The 14433-nt window shown below is 47.6% G+C and overlaps 1 protein-coding gene across 2 annotated transcripts in view; it reads right to left on the reverse strand.

The window, feature by feature from the left end:
- The window catches only part of TMEM255A (transmembrane protein 255A), a 58323-nt gene that overhangs the window by 22303 nt on the left and 21587 nt on the right, over positions 1-14433 (reverse strand). For both annotated transcript variants that reach the window (XM_054039004.1, XM_054039003.1), the window contains exon 4: positions 2184-2273. In XM_054039004.1, the coding sequence (XP_053894979.1) occupies positions 2184-2273 (90 nt within the window). The remainder of the gene's footprint in view (positions 1-2183; positions 2274-14433) is intronic.

Here is a 14433-nt window from a genome sequence, read left to right on the forward strand (position 1 = left end):
GTACCTGGTAAAGTGGAAAAGATGTACTTGTTGTTGCGATCAGCGTCATACACCTCCTCTCCAGGCACCTGTACCTCTCATCCTAGAGTACCTTCTGCACCTGAAACAGCAAGGACTGGCAGCGTCCTCCATAAGGGTACACCTTGCTGCTATATCGGCTTTCCACCCGGGAGCGTCTGGACACTCCGTCTTCGCCAACCCTATGGTTGGTTGGTTCCTCAAGGGTCTGGAATGGCTACATCCCCAGATCAGACAGCCTGTCCCCGCGTGGGACCTTAACCTGGTCCTTTCCAGGCTAATGGGGCCCCCATTTGAACCACTGGCAACTTGCTCCCTTCTCTACCTGTCATGGAAGGTAGCCTTTCTGGTCACCAATACATCAGCAAGGAGGGTGTCTGAGCTAAAGACCCTTATCTCAGACCCACCTTATACGGTTTTCCACAGGGATAAGCTGCAACTCAGACCTCACACGGCCTTTCTTCCCAAGGTTGTGTCACACTTCCACACAGTTTTTTATCCTAAGCCTCATGCCAGTAGCCGTGAGCAGAGCCTGCACTCTCTGGATGTTTGGCGGGTGCTAGCCTTCTACATCGAGCGCACTAAGCCGTTCAGGAAGTCGAACCAGTTGTTCATAGCGGTGGCAGACCGGATAAAAGGACTCCCGGTCTCATCTCAAAGAATATTCTCCTGGATCACGTCCTGCATCCGCACATGCTACGAACTGGCCAAGGACCCAGCCCCAGCTCTTACAGCACACTCCACGAGGGCTCAGGCCTCATCATCAGCATTCCTGGCCCAGGTCCCGATACAAGAAATCTGCAGGGCAGCAACTTGGTCCTCGGTGCATACGTTCACCTCTCATTACACCATCACCCGGCATGCCAGAGATGATGCTCGAAAGAGCGGTGCTCCAATCAGCAATTCCATAACTCCAATCCCACTGCCTAGGTAAGGCTTGGGAGTCACCTAATTGGAATCGATATGAGCAGTCACTCGAAGAAGAAAGAACAGTTACTCACCTTCTTGTAAGTGTTGTTCTTCGAGATGTGCTGCTCATGTCCATTCCAATACTCACCCTCCTTCCCCTCTGTCAGAGTAACCAGCAAGGAGGAACCGTGGAGGCACCGGGTTGGCAGGCACCACTCCCGGGGACTCCACAGCCGACCCAATGGGTGCTGCTAGGGGAAAAACTTTCCGACGACTGTGCACCTCAGATGACCCATCTTGTCTGGGCCGAAAGCACCACTGCACTGACTCACATCATTGTGCAGCAGGTAAAACCAGCAGATCCCTAAACAGCAGTGCTGAGATCAGGTACAGAGCACCCCACATGGCCAGGATCAGCCTGGAATTAAAAACCGCTTGATATTTTTATGTTGCACAGAAACATGGAAGTCAGAGATGGAAAAGAAACCTACTCATCAGAGCCAGACAGACAAGTAGAGAAATGCCAGGCGACATTTATATTGTTGAGGATTGGACTGCTTTGTGTGGTTTGAGGCATTCTAGGGGTTCACTCTCTAAAATATGGCCCAGGAGCAACTAAGGGTGTATGGCCCTAACCTAATATACGCCAATATAGCTAATAAATCTAAGATCTCAGCTGGTGCGTTGACCCCACTGCCTACCGTACAGACCAATACTGTCACACTGTTTCCTGATGCTCCCCCATCTGTCTGTCTGTATCCATTTGTGGTCTCTTGTCTTATACTCAGATTGTAAGCTCCTTGGGGGCAGGAACAAGGAAATCACCAGCATCTATTCGATGGTATGTCTCCTTACACAAATTTCCAGGTCACTAAACTCTTCCCACTATATCTCACTGCTGCCCATCCAGCTGCAACACCAGAACAGTAACATGTATACAGAGCCTTTCACACTGATGTGCTTTACCAGCGAAACCTATCACTTCATCCACCACTGAAATCAACTACTGCTCAAGTTAGGTGGCTGTGGAACTCTGCAGAGAAAATGAAGATCACACATTGGATGGTAACTGAAGAGGAATATTGTATCTGAGACGCTGGCCAGAGAAACACAGTACAGAGAAGGCAGAAAAGCTTTGCTGAGTTGTCTTTTAGAAGGTATTTTCCCTTCAGTTCAGACATGGGATTGATCCACTACGGTGTGGAATGCAGAGAGTGTAGGTATAGCAGCATGCACATTCCTTTGGAAATACTTACTATGTGTCTGGCAGCAAAGACACCATCAACTATGGCACAGCAGAACGCAGCAATGACTCCAAAACTGATGAAGACAATGGATGCAACTAGCTGTGGAAGGAAAACAAAGCAAAGTATCATCTGCGTCTACAAAACGTTTACTACTTCACACTTACATAAGGAGATTTATAAAACCTATCTGTCCCAATCAATAAACGGCCAGAATGGTCCAAACACTGCCGTAGGCTGCACACACGCAGTTCTCACTGAAATCAATCAATCGGATGCACATCAAAGGCAAGAGTTTGTCACCAAAGAAAGTGTTTGTGAATGCATCACAACCCATGTGACAACTATACAGCAAAACAGAACATGATTCTCTGCTGGAGAAGTGTATTGGGGATTTTCTGTTGTAACGTAAGGGTAATCAGAACTTACAAGTGCTACACTAAGTGTTGTAGCAATTGATTTGCTGAACTAATCAGATGTGTTGCTATTTTTAAATTTGCTGTCACACAGTAACACGTATTCCAGTTGTTAAATGAACAAAAATACTTGGGCTGTTTCCAAAGAGTTTGTTATTGACTGAACGTGCTTGGCAGTAAATGACAGATTTATCACTCTTCTTGATTTCTAGATCAAGGTCATCATGTGCTGAGATTATATAATTTTTATGGGAATCCCTACAATGGGCTAGATATTCAAGAAAGGATGCTTCATATATAAAACCCTGAAACCAGAAGACACATGCCTAGCCTAGGCCGTCTGTATTACAAGACCATGTCACGTCTCTCTTTGACCCATCCGTATATGGTCTAACAGAGCCTGACCCTGGAAGTTCTCTGCATGCAGAGTTCCGTTTGTCTCCAGTGGCAGTTCCGGGTATGGAGGATTTGCAGGAATGGACCTTTATGCTGTAAAGTCATCAGGGAAGGGACCATGTGCCTGATTCTCCTCGCAAACCTGCTCTACACCCATGTGACTCCATTGCCTTCAGTAGAGGTCTCACTTAGGTCCGATCCTGCCACCAATTCCACATAAAGATCCTTACAACCATGGCGAGTCCCTCTGAAGTCAGCAGAGCTCTACGCAGGCACAAGTCTGCCTGCAAAGATCCAATTGCAAGATCAGTGCCTGGCTCCTGACTACGAGTATAAGACAAGAACGAGGCACGTTAAGAAACAACTAATTGTTTTACTGCCTGGTATTCAGTAGAGCTGAGTGAAGGACTAACGACAGGACTCCAGGCCACCCAACTTTAGACTTTGCTACACCACAAGCCAGACTCAGTGAAAGATTCATTGAGAGTCACCAACCTTTTGAGCAAGCTCAGAGCTGATTTCTGGGCAAGTGCTGAATCCCAGACCAAATTCTTGGTTTCCCTTGATTTTGAGCCGAAACTCTGAATTTCGCTTTGATTTTCTGGTTGCATTTGGAGCCCAAATATCACAGTTAAACTCAGGAGGTCTGGATCCACAGAGCTGGATCTCCATGAAGCCAGACCACGGTGTTTTGCAAGGCTCCAACTTTCAGGAACAAGAAAACAGGGAGATGTGCAGTCAATGCGAGTCCCTCTCTAGACAGGATCTGGCCAACTGTGTATTGCACCCTGCCCACACGGGGACGAAGCCCTGAGGCCACAGGGTTGATACTTCATCCCAGTGGCCATCCAGGTTGGATGGCAGAACCGTAGCACTGGATGTCACCACTACAACCTGTCCATGTAGCAGGAGATTGATTCACAGAGCTGCATGATCAAATACTGATGCACTTTAGGACTGAACATCTCCCTCCGCTTGAGAGAGAAGGGCTCAGGTTACCTAGCCCTCCTGTCCAACTTGCTGTGCGGAGGAGTTTCTTGCCTCCCTCTTCTGGCAGCTGTTCTTTCACCCACTCTCTTTCTTCCTCTATTGGGGGGGTGAGGGAGCTAATCTCACTTGCGGCTTTTCTTCCCCACATTCCAATTGATTTCAACATCAGGCAAATAATCCCATCTCCAGTCTGGAGAAGAACTGCACAGTGGCAGATGCAGCTGTCCAGAGACACAAAGTGGGAGAACTGGCTGGCTACCATCCCAGTCACAGCAAGAGCCGTGGTGCCTCAAGGTTGGTCCCCTGGCCCCTTGAAAGCAGTGACTCGGTTGCAGCAGCTCAGCATGAGACTTCTAAATTATATTATGTAACGACGACAAACACAAAAATTCCGGGAAATTCGCTGTTGAAAGTGATCTGCCAGGGAAAAAAATACTGGGTTTGGGTCCTTTTTTTGCATGTCTTCCCAATGTCTAAATAAAAGACCTTGTTCTGCCTGTCTTCTCCATGAGAAACTCAGGGCTCCTCTACCATGTTTCTCCTGGAAGACTCCACGGACAACTGGAGAATGGGTGGAATTAGGACACCACTAGTGACAGTGAAAGCGGAGCGAAGCAGAAAGGATATTCAGTCAGGCTGTGTTTTTTTCCTTTTTTCCTATCCTGTCTCCTAGAACTGGAAGGGACCTTGAAAGGTCATCGAGTCCAGCCCCCTGTTTTCACTAGCAGGACCAAGTACTGATTTTACCCCAGATCCCTAAGTGGCCCCCTCAAGGATTGAACTCACAACGCTGGGTTTAGCAGGCCAATGCTCAAACCTCTGAGCTATTTGCTACCACCCATTTCACTCAAACACCTGACAAACTTTTAGAAGAAAAGCTCTCCTGGCTAACGAGTCATCCCCCCTCCACTTTCAATGAGGGGCTGAGGACCACATTCCAGCTCTCTGGTCCTCCATGGAAACCTGCAGCCCTAAAGAGGGTGGTCAAGACTGGCTAATCTGCATAGGGCGAAGGGTTTGTTTATTAAATAGCCAAATTTAAAATGTTAAAAATACAACAAAGGAATGGGGAGAGGCAGAGCAGACCCCCAATCTACCCTGCTTTAAAGATCATCTTTAAGGGTATGTCTTCTCTGGGGGAAAAAGCAAGGTTAACTCACATTAGCAAACTCAGGTTAAAAGCGCAGCAAAGACACTGCAACTCAGCCATGATCAGCTCAAATTCAACCCCACGCTCTCCTACAGGCTTCAATCAGTGCTGCTCGCCCAAGTTAAAAGCCAAGCTGCTGTGTCTTTCTTACTGCTATTTTAACCAGGTTAGCTAACCTGAATTAAGAACACTCCTCCCCCCCAGTGAAGACATGCCCTAAGGAAGGCTTGGCCTTCTGTTGAACGGGCTAAGAACAAATGCCGAGCCTGCCCTTCCTAATGAACTGTCTTGGTTGGATATTGCGGCCCGAACCTGCCAAAATCCACTTGACTTGGTAAATAAGCATGGGGAGGGGAGAGAGCTCCTTGCTATAATATGAATCCCTCCAAGCCTTCTCTGACCTCATTTCCACTTGGTTTCACTTTCCTGCATTCCAGGAGAATGAGACGTCCCTTTGGAAAGGTTGCTGTTGTATTCCACACACATATCTGCCACAGGCTTGAAAAACTGTGATTTTTCTCTCTCTCTAAATTATCCTTGTCTCTTCAGAAGCCAATTCAGTGTGTGTTGAGGGATGGGGAGGGGAGGCATGTATATATGTGAAGGACTAAAAGTTGTTCATTTTGTCAAGGTTTTGTTTTCACACTTAAGAAAGGCAGCCCTATAGCCGGATTGATGGGCTACTTCACAAGACACCGCTTGGAGGGAACTGGCATATTTCCCCTGCAGAACAGAGAAATGCTCTAACGGTTGTTTCCTATGCTTTTTCCACTCTCTGATGTTGAGGAAATAGGTCATTCGTTTACTGGCAGGAATGGAAAGTTGCTGTTGCCTGTATGAATGGGCTGCTTTGGTAGAAGGTAGTATAGGGGTAGCATGGCATTGCCAACACTTGCAAATTTACTGCAAGTCTTTTGGTATTGGGTGTTTGTCTTGAAGTCCCAGCTCCTGGAGTCATGTGACTACTTAAGACTCTCAAAATGTAAGTTTCTAACCTGCCTCGTTATGGAGGGAAGCTTAAAAATGTGAACCCCGGTCCTCAAAAACCAGAAGCCAAACACAATCCCAAATTATCTTCTTTAAAATCTCATGATTTTTAAACCAGCCTCGCTATTTTCAGTCAGAAATCCCTCCCTGTGAGAGAAAAAGTCGTTTTACAGAGCTGGGATCATGTATCCACCTCATTACTGACTATAATATTCAGTTTGCTGCTAGGGAGGAACTGAGGGGCTTAGCAGGAAGCTTAAGGAAGTCCTGAGCTCAGGTTACTGCCTGCCAAAGTTACCTGGAAAGGGCTGGCTTATTTCTTTATTTGAAACACTTTCTGCTGCGTCTGTCACAGCTCCACAAAACCACCTTAGCCACTGAGGTGCCTCTCGGGGAGAGCAGAAAAATGCTAAGGCCCCGACAGAAGAGACATCACCAGAGGGGGTGTTTTTTAGCCTTCTGTGATCAAGAGACAAATCAGCATCACCCCCTGAGGTCTCCTTCCCACGTGAGGCAGGGATCAGCACAGAGAGAAGGAAAATCCAGGTTGGGGACTGGATATGTTTGAGCCTGTCAGAGTGAATGAGGACAAAGAACCTAAAATTTGCCCTGTCTTGATCAAGCCACAGAATAGCACTTGTCAGTGAGGGTATTCACTGGGATCCAGTTACTTTAAATGACTTAAAAAGAAGAAAGCAAATGCAACTGGCTCCTGGAAGCAAGCAAAACAATCACCTCTACTGCCAGGCTGGTGATGCAAGTACACAAACGTTCTGCTAAGCAGGCTGCATTATCAAAGCGATGATGGGAGTCTGGACAAATAAATATACACATTCACATGGAGGATGTTCACAAGCAAGGAGTGGCACATAGCCCATCTGCTTGCAGGGACACAAGTTCTCCAGACTAAGGGGAAATTGACTGGGATAGCTATAGTGGAGTAATTACTACAGAAGAAAGTCACTTTTATTCCAGAATAGATTGTCTACACAGGGGAGTTGTACCACCATAGCTATAGCAGAATAATTATTTCGCCATCGCTATGTTGGTCAATCTCGCAGTGTAGACAAACCCTTAGAAAAACCATGCAGGTTGGCCAAGTATGCAATCGAGGCAGCTTAATGCAAGCCTGAAATCTCCATTAGAGGAACGTTAGCCGGGCTTGGAACAGCTACTGGCTCAGGCTATTAACTCACCTTGAAATGACACAAGCAGATCTGAAAGGAAAGTGGTAAGAGAAGGCAGGAGATGAGGAGCGTAATGGGGAGTAGAGGCAGCGTGGGATGGAAAAGACAGGAAGGAGAGGAAAAAAGGAAGAGGAGAATGAGAGAATAGAAAGGGAGTGAGGGGAAGAAGTGGAGGGAGAGGAGAAGAGAGGCTGGGGCTGTAAGAGGGAATGACATTGAGACAACATACGCTTACGTTTCTTCTACAGGGAGCGTGTCAGAGAGACGCTCTCCCCAGGAAATGCTCTCCACACTTTCCCAATGAAAGCCAGAAGGTGAATTCTCTCACAGTGGCTCTCGGGATGAATCATGGCCAGGTCCTCAGTGACAGGCCCCGAAGTGCCAAGCAAGACATCTCTGTGCAAACACTACACTGGTGTGCTGCAATCTGCACTGGCGGCCCAGTTGGAGTCTGAGATGTAGCTGTTGGCCTACACAAAGCCATGTGTAGCTGCAGGTTGACTTTAGCAATTATCCAGAACAGTAGAGATACTGCAGAGCCTCTCAGCAGATTTAGGGCAGTGGAAGGGAGAGAGGGAAGATGGCACCTGCACAATTAGGTCAGTCAATTGTTTATTTTCTCCCTTCTTTAAAAGAACTTTCTAAATGGAGGATAATGCCTGAGACTTTCTCTTGTCCCACAGCTAATAAACATTTCTGTTGGCAGCGTGCTAGCAGCATACTGTGGTGTTACTCTGAATAAACCACTGTGATTACTGAAGGGTTCCTTCTGCAAACATGTACTGAGTGTCTCTGTGACTTCCTGTATAATAGATGTTTGCAGGATCAGGTCCTAAATTAGTAAACCGTTGTATTTTATTAGCCTCTCGTGTAAACATTACAGAGTTTCATCTCTTCTGGTAGGAGTTCCACGTCCACTGCACAATCACAGTTAAAATAGGTACCCGGATCCAAATATCATTTTTTATTTGGCAAGCATAACTGACTATAGTTCCTCTGTATCTTCATGGCAATTTAATTTCTATTCTGCTACTGGAGAGGCTACCCAGGACATGATTATGGAAGCATCGTTAGCAGCTCTACAATGAAGGGTGCGCTGAGTTCTAGTTTATGCAGGGAAGAAAGCCCTTCTGTTTGCTGTGACAAATATGTACTCTACACTGTAATACGTGGAACCAAGGGTAAGAGAGGCAATGGGTCAAATGCTTTTCCTCAGTGCTGAACAATTCTGCTGGAGGCTTTTACCAAGCTAATGCACCGAAGCAGTTCATGGAGAAAACAGTATTTTGAAAGCTTCACCCAGGCCCTAAACAATTCAGTGAATATTATGTAAACATGCCAGGAGTGTCTGACAGGTATAAAGGGCCAACAGCGGACACACTCAAAACACAGACAGGAACAGTGTTCCAAGCGCTAGCTCCTGTCACAGCGAAGGTGCAATCACCAGCCAACGTAAGGTCACGGTGTGGTCCTTGCTGGGGTCACAGATACCTTTTTGGACAGGGCCCAAGGGTGATGTCCTGATCAGGTAACAAACCAGGCCTGGTCTAGAGGTGAACATGAGATTGACCTCGCTACATTGCTTAGGGTTGTGAAAAACGTTGCACTTATATTGCCATAGTTAGGTCAAACTAACCCCCAGCGTAGATGTGACCAGGTCGATGGAAGGATTCTTTTCTTCCGTCAACATAGCTACCGCCACTCGGAGAGATGGATTAACTACATCGACAGGAAAAGGCCCTTCCATCGACGTAGGAAGCGTCGAGGCTGCTGCTGTAGATAGACGTGCCCTGAGACGAGGCTGCTCAGGGCTTTGAAAAAAGGCCACAGAGCCAACTTCAAGTCACTCTGTTATTTTATAGGCAGCCCCATAGAGAATGCAGGGCAGAGGGCAGGAGTAATATGATTGTGGTTACTCAGCCAGCGCCTGACTATGCTGGTGCTGCAGCACCGTGAGCCTGCTGCAAGCAGCAGACAACCCTGCTGGAAACCCTGCTGGGGGAATGACCACATCACAAGGGAACGTGTTGCTGTTGCAACAAATGTGGGTTGCAACAAACATGGGTGGGGTTAAGTGAAACAAACACCTTCATACCACATCAGACACATGGGGTCGGATTCTCTGCTATAAGCTAGCTCTGCAACATTTGTCATGCACCTCCTGCAGCAAGACATCTTGTTAAGGTGTGAGAGCCACTTTAATGTATGAGACTATACATGTACTCCACAGTGAACAGGGCACTCATGAAATGGAGAGCTGGACAGCACTGGCTAGCACTAGGATCAGCAAGGGCAGGTGCTTCTCCAGTTTTGCCAACTCACTTTGGCCCTGGCCAGCAGCAACCCCTATTCCTGGACTTCTCCTGCAGGGGCGGCCAACCGTGCCAAACTGTATTACTGGTGGTGATGAATGTGGAGGTGCTCGACAATGAACATTCATCTGTACCCCCAAAATGTGCAGGATTTCTGAGTGTAGGATGGCCACTCACGCATTCCTGGAATATGAGACATTCCAGTACTTCCAGGAATGGTGTGACCCCCACCCTGCCGGTGTGACCTCACATAGTGCGAGCAAGATCACGCCAACGGGGATGGAGCGGCGCGCTCTTCAAAATGGACCATGTTTGGTTTTGTCTCAGTACTGGACGGGGGACAAATCACCCAAAGAGAGGGCTGTCTGGTTTAAAACTGGATGAGTGGCCTCCGGTTTGTTGGAATGTCAGAGAGAGCAGACAGTTTCATCGCACAGACGTAAGACCTGTGATTGCAAGCCATTACGGCTGAAGGCGTCTAGCTGCCAAACAATGGAGCAACCATCACTGGAGCAGTATCTTAGGCCTGGTCTACACTGCAGGGTTAGGCTGACGTCAGCTGCCTGGCATTGGCCTCGCTGTGGAAGTGTCTTCACTTAAATTTGGCTCCCGTCGACGTAACTGCCTCCCTCTGCCAATATAGTAACACCACCTCCTCATGCAGCGTAGAGTCACAGTTGATGTAATTTGGTCAATGTGGTGTCAGTTTAGACACTGCGTTGCTTACATCGACTGTTACTGGCTTTCAGGAGCCACTTCACTATGCCCCATGATGACAACACAATCGATACAAGCCCTTGTGGTTAGGACGCGCACTGTCGACACCAGGAGCCCAGTGTGCGCACACGCAAGCGATATAATAACTGCGGTGGTTGTATGCTGGTGTAAGTTAGATTGACATAATTTTGTTGTGTAGACATGGCCTTAGACGCTCTGGCTGGGCCACTGGGAAAACCAGTCTGAGGCTAAGGGAAGTCTTCACATCTGGGCCCTGTAACAAAAGCCATTGAGCAATATAATAATTGGATTCACCCACAGCCAGGGCAGGTGGGGCTTTGAGAAAAGGGTGTTCCTTGAGGGGGAAACCGTAGTCAAGGAGACAGTGGAACACACTGACTCTCTGGAATCAAACCAGTGACCTGGCTGGGGCCCACACCTCCTGGGCTTCCTAAAATAATGAGAGTTACAGGACCAGAGCAAGCCCAATTTAAGAAGGAACCATCTCACGTAGCTAGTAGTGAAGTGTAAGACTGGGTGAGTAAACCTGCATGCAGCTGTTTGCTGCTTTGAAATCCTTTTCTCTAATGCTTTGTTCCATTCTCTAATAAAGCTGCTTGTTTTATGAAGGCTGTCGATCACATGTTTCCCAAGGGAAGAAATGCAGGTGCCTAGTCAGGCTGCATGGTAATAAGTGGGTGGCACCAGCAGGGTGTTGGACCCAGATCCCAGTCTAACAGTAGGAAATTCTCCTCCCCGAGACAGATAGTGCATGAGGCCAAACACCTGGGTACACTCAGGGAGCCCAGCAAGGGGAGCAGCAGCCCCGTAACTCTGACACAAATTTTGCAGCACAGAGATCCACATTATCGTTCTGACTCAACTAGTCTCTACAAGCCCCATTCAGGAGTGGTGGCAGTAACTTCCTATGTACTCGAGTGAGGAAATGGGCCAAATCATTCAGCGTCCTTTGGGGAGGACCACCTCCTAGAGGCTGGGCTCAGCTTTGCATTTAGTTTGAAGGAAGACTTCTAAGCAAGGAATGGGATTCACAAACCCCTATAGTTCCTACAGAGCAGTGGCTTCCAAATTGCTCTAAGGACCAATTTTTGGTGGTCTGCAAAGAGCTGGCTGTTCCCACAAAGCTAACCCTCTCTGTTTCCCCCACTCAATCACGTTAAAAAGAGAGCGTAGGATACTTTAAGTGCTTTCCCCCACGTTAGTTTTCAGTGTAAGCAACTATTGTAATTGCCACGGGGCTGCGGCACAATTGTGGATGGGAGGGGAGTTGTGCATGAGACAGTCGTCCTGTTCAGAAATGGTCTACAGTATGCTATGAAAAAGTTTGAGAACCTGCTAGCCAGCCCCAGCAGGATGACAGCATCCTGGGAAAGGCTTAAAGTAAATGTTCTACAAGGTCCATGTTAGCCAAGGCACAAACATCTGTATCACAGCTGGGATCCTGAAGCAATAGTTTCTCTTCTCATTTTAGCTGATATTAGGGCAGTGGTTCCCAAACGTGTTCCGCCGCTTGTGTAGGGAAAGCCCCTGGTGGGCCAGGCCGGGACGGTTTGTTTACCTGCCGCGTCCGCAGGTTCAGCCGATCGCAGCTCCCAGTGGCTGCAGTTCGCTGCTCCAGGCCAGCGGGAAGCGGCGCGGGCCGAGGGACGTACTGGCCGCTGTTTCCAGCGGCTCCCATTGGCCTGGAGCAGCGAACCGAGGTCACTGGGAGCCGCGATCGGCCGAACCTGCGGACGCGGCAGGTAAACAAACCGGCCCGGCCTGCCAGGGGCTTTCCCTGCACAAGCAGCGGAACAAGTTTGGGAACCACTGTATTAGGGGAATGTTGATTAATCTTGTTTCCCTGTCATTTACGGCTTCTCATATCTATGGTTTGGATCCTTTTATTACTGGATGAAAAATAAATCTCTTGTTTTATGTTACCCCGTTGGAGAGGTGCTTGAAAATAAAGCCATAAGGAATAAAGAGAGTGACTGACCCCCACCCTCAGATACACTGCATTAAAATACTTTTGCGTATGAAGCCTGAGAAGTTGATCATGTTTCAGTTACAATCTGCCGCCCCACTTCCATCACCTAGATTACTCAGTGACACTGCTCTATAAATACCTGATGGACATTTCACCTATTTTTTTTTCTTTCTAAAACACACAATTGTTTCCAGAAGGTTTTTCGGTTTTAATCACTCTATGGGATTGGCACCTCCGCTAGCCCTCCATATAAATCACGCCACATCATTTGGCTTTAAAATAAATATTAGATCTGATTTTAGATTGATTGCTTAAATACAGTAAGGCCAAAACCAAATTGTGCATCACCCCTCAGAAAAGTGACTTAGAATCATAGAATATCAGAGTTGGAAGGGACCTCAAGAGGTCATCTAGTCCAACCCCCTGCTCAAAGCAGGACCAGTTCCCAGCTAAATCATCCCAGCCAGGGCTTTGTCAAGCCGGGCCTTAAAAACCTCCAAGGAAGGAGACTCCACCACCTCCCTAGGTAACGCATTCCAGTGTTTCACCACCCTCCTAGTGAAATAGTTTTTCCTGATATCCAACCTGGACCTCCCCCACTGCAACTTGAGACCATTGCTCCTTGTTCTGTCAAGGACTTATTCAAAATGATTTCAAATACAGTATGGTAGGAGCACAGGGAAGACACGGGGCTTGATCATATAGCGTGCTGAGTACCCTGGCCCAGTCCAGCTAAGTACTCAAGCAAGCACTTAACTTTAAGCACTTGAGTAGTTCCACTGAGTTTAAGGGACAATGCACATGCTTAAAGTTAAGCTGGTGCTTAAATATTTTCCTAGATTGAGCCAGAGTGCTCCCATGTGCTAATTTTTGCTTCTTAAAGACAGCCCCAAAGGGTTGTTTAAATTTTTCTTTCTTGCTTGTTTTTTTACCTTAAAAATATCAGGGCTGACAGCACTGGTTTCCCTTGATTTTGCTGGAGGACTTGCTGGGGTTCTCCAAGGATGTACATTGTTATCTCTCAAACTTCAGCTGACGGGATGGGATGTCTGTTACAGCTGTCCCCTTGCTGGATTCTGAGTGGCCACCCCCACATGGAACTGACCAAAGTCACAGCCTGGCCCTGCTCATGGAAATGGCTTGTGCAGACTGACTGGAGCCATTGCTCTGATGGGGGGGGGGGAGGGGGGGGCTGGCTTTTTCGCTCCTTTGTCTAGCTTTTTTGTTCGGACCCAGCTCGGTGTAGGGTGCTCTGCCCAGGTATGCAAGACCTAAAGTGGCCACATAGCTGAGCATATGAGTCATACCTGTGACTCAGAACTTGCCCAGACATGTCCTGTGCCTACCTGCAGTTTCCCTGCCTTCTCTCCTCCCCTGGATTAAGGGGAACCAATCAAAGTTACTGGCGGGAAACTGCCTGAGTTTGCCTATAAAACCAGACATTTTCTGATCAGACCCCCGGAGAAGGTCCTTGCTTTGCCACCTGGTCTGATCAGCTAGGGGTCTTTGGGGGGCCCTCTCCCCGCTCTCGTTTGTTTTTGAGCGTACCCCCGTTTTTAAACTCCCCTCCCATGAACAACGAATTTGTGCCTGGAGATCTCCTGATTATTGTAAGCGAATTGAGTCCTCTCTGCGTCCTCTGATGCTGAAACTGCTGTTCCTGCTGCTGCTTTGGGGATTGGTAAGGAAAAACCTCTTGCACACTCCCCTTGTTCTAGCTGCTGGCTTTCTTTCCCCAGCAGGCAGACCCAAGCTAACTCCTTGGTCTGTATCTGTAATCTGCTTCTATCTCCGCAGCACCTTTGCTGCTAGAAATAAGCCTGCTTGCAGCCACCACTAGTTAAACACCCCCCTTGAAGCTGTATCCTGGGCACTCACCACTCTGCCCTCTGGAACTACCCCTAGTATAAGGTGCACCCATTAGGTTAGATTTAGCCTTTAGTCTAGATACATTGTAATTTCATTTTGTATAGTTGTGGTTAAATTAGGTTTAGAAAATTGCTTGCATTGTACTCTGTAAGTTAGGCTTAAATAATTGTTGCATTGTGTTCTGTTACTTGCTAATTTGTGTAGCCTTGGTTAAGTTAAATCATAGATAAGATTTTGCTGTGTTCTGT

This window comes from Malaclemys terrapin, chromosome 9 (assembly GCF_027887155.1).
Source record: "Malaclemys terrapin pileata isolate rMalTer1 chromosome 9, rMalTer1.hap1, whole genome shotgun sequence".
Lineage (NCBI taxonomy): Eukaryota > Metazoa > Chordata > Testudines > Emydidae > Malaclemys > Malaclemys terrapin.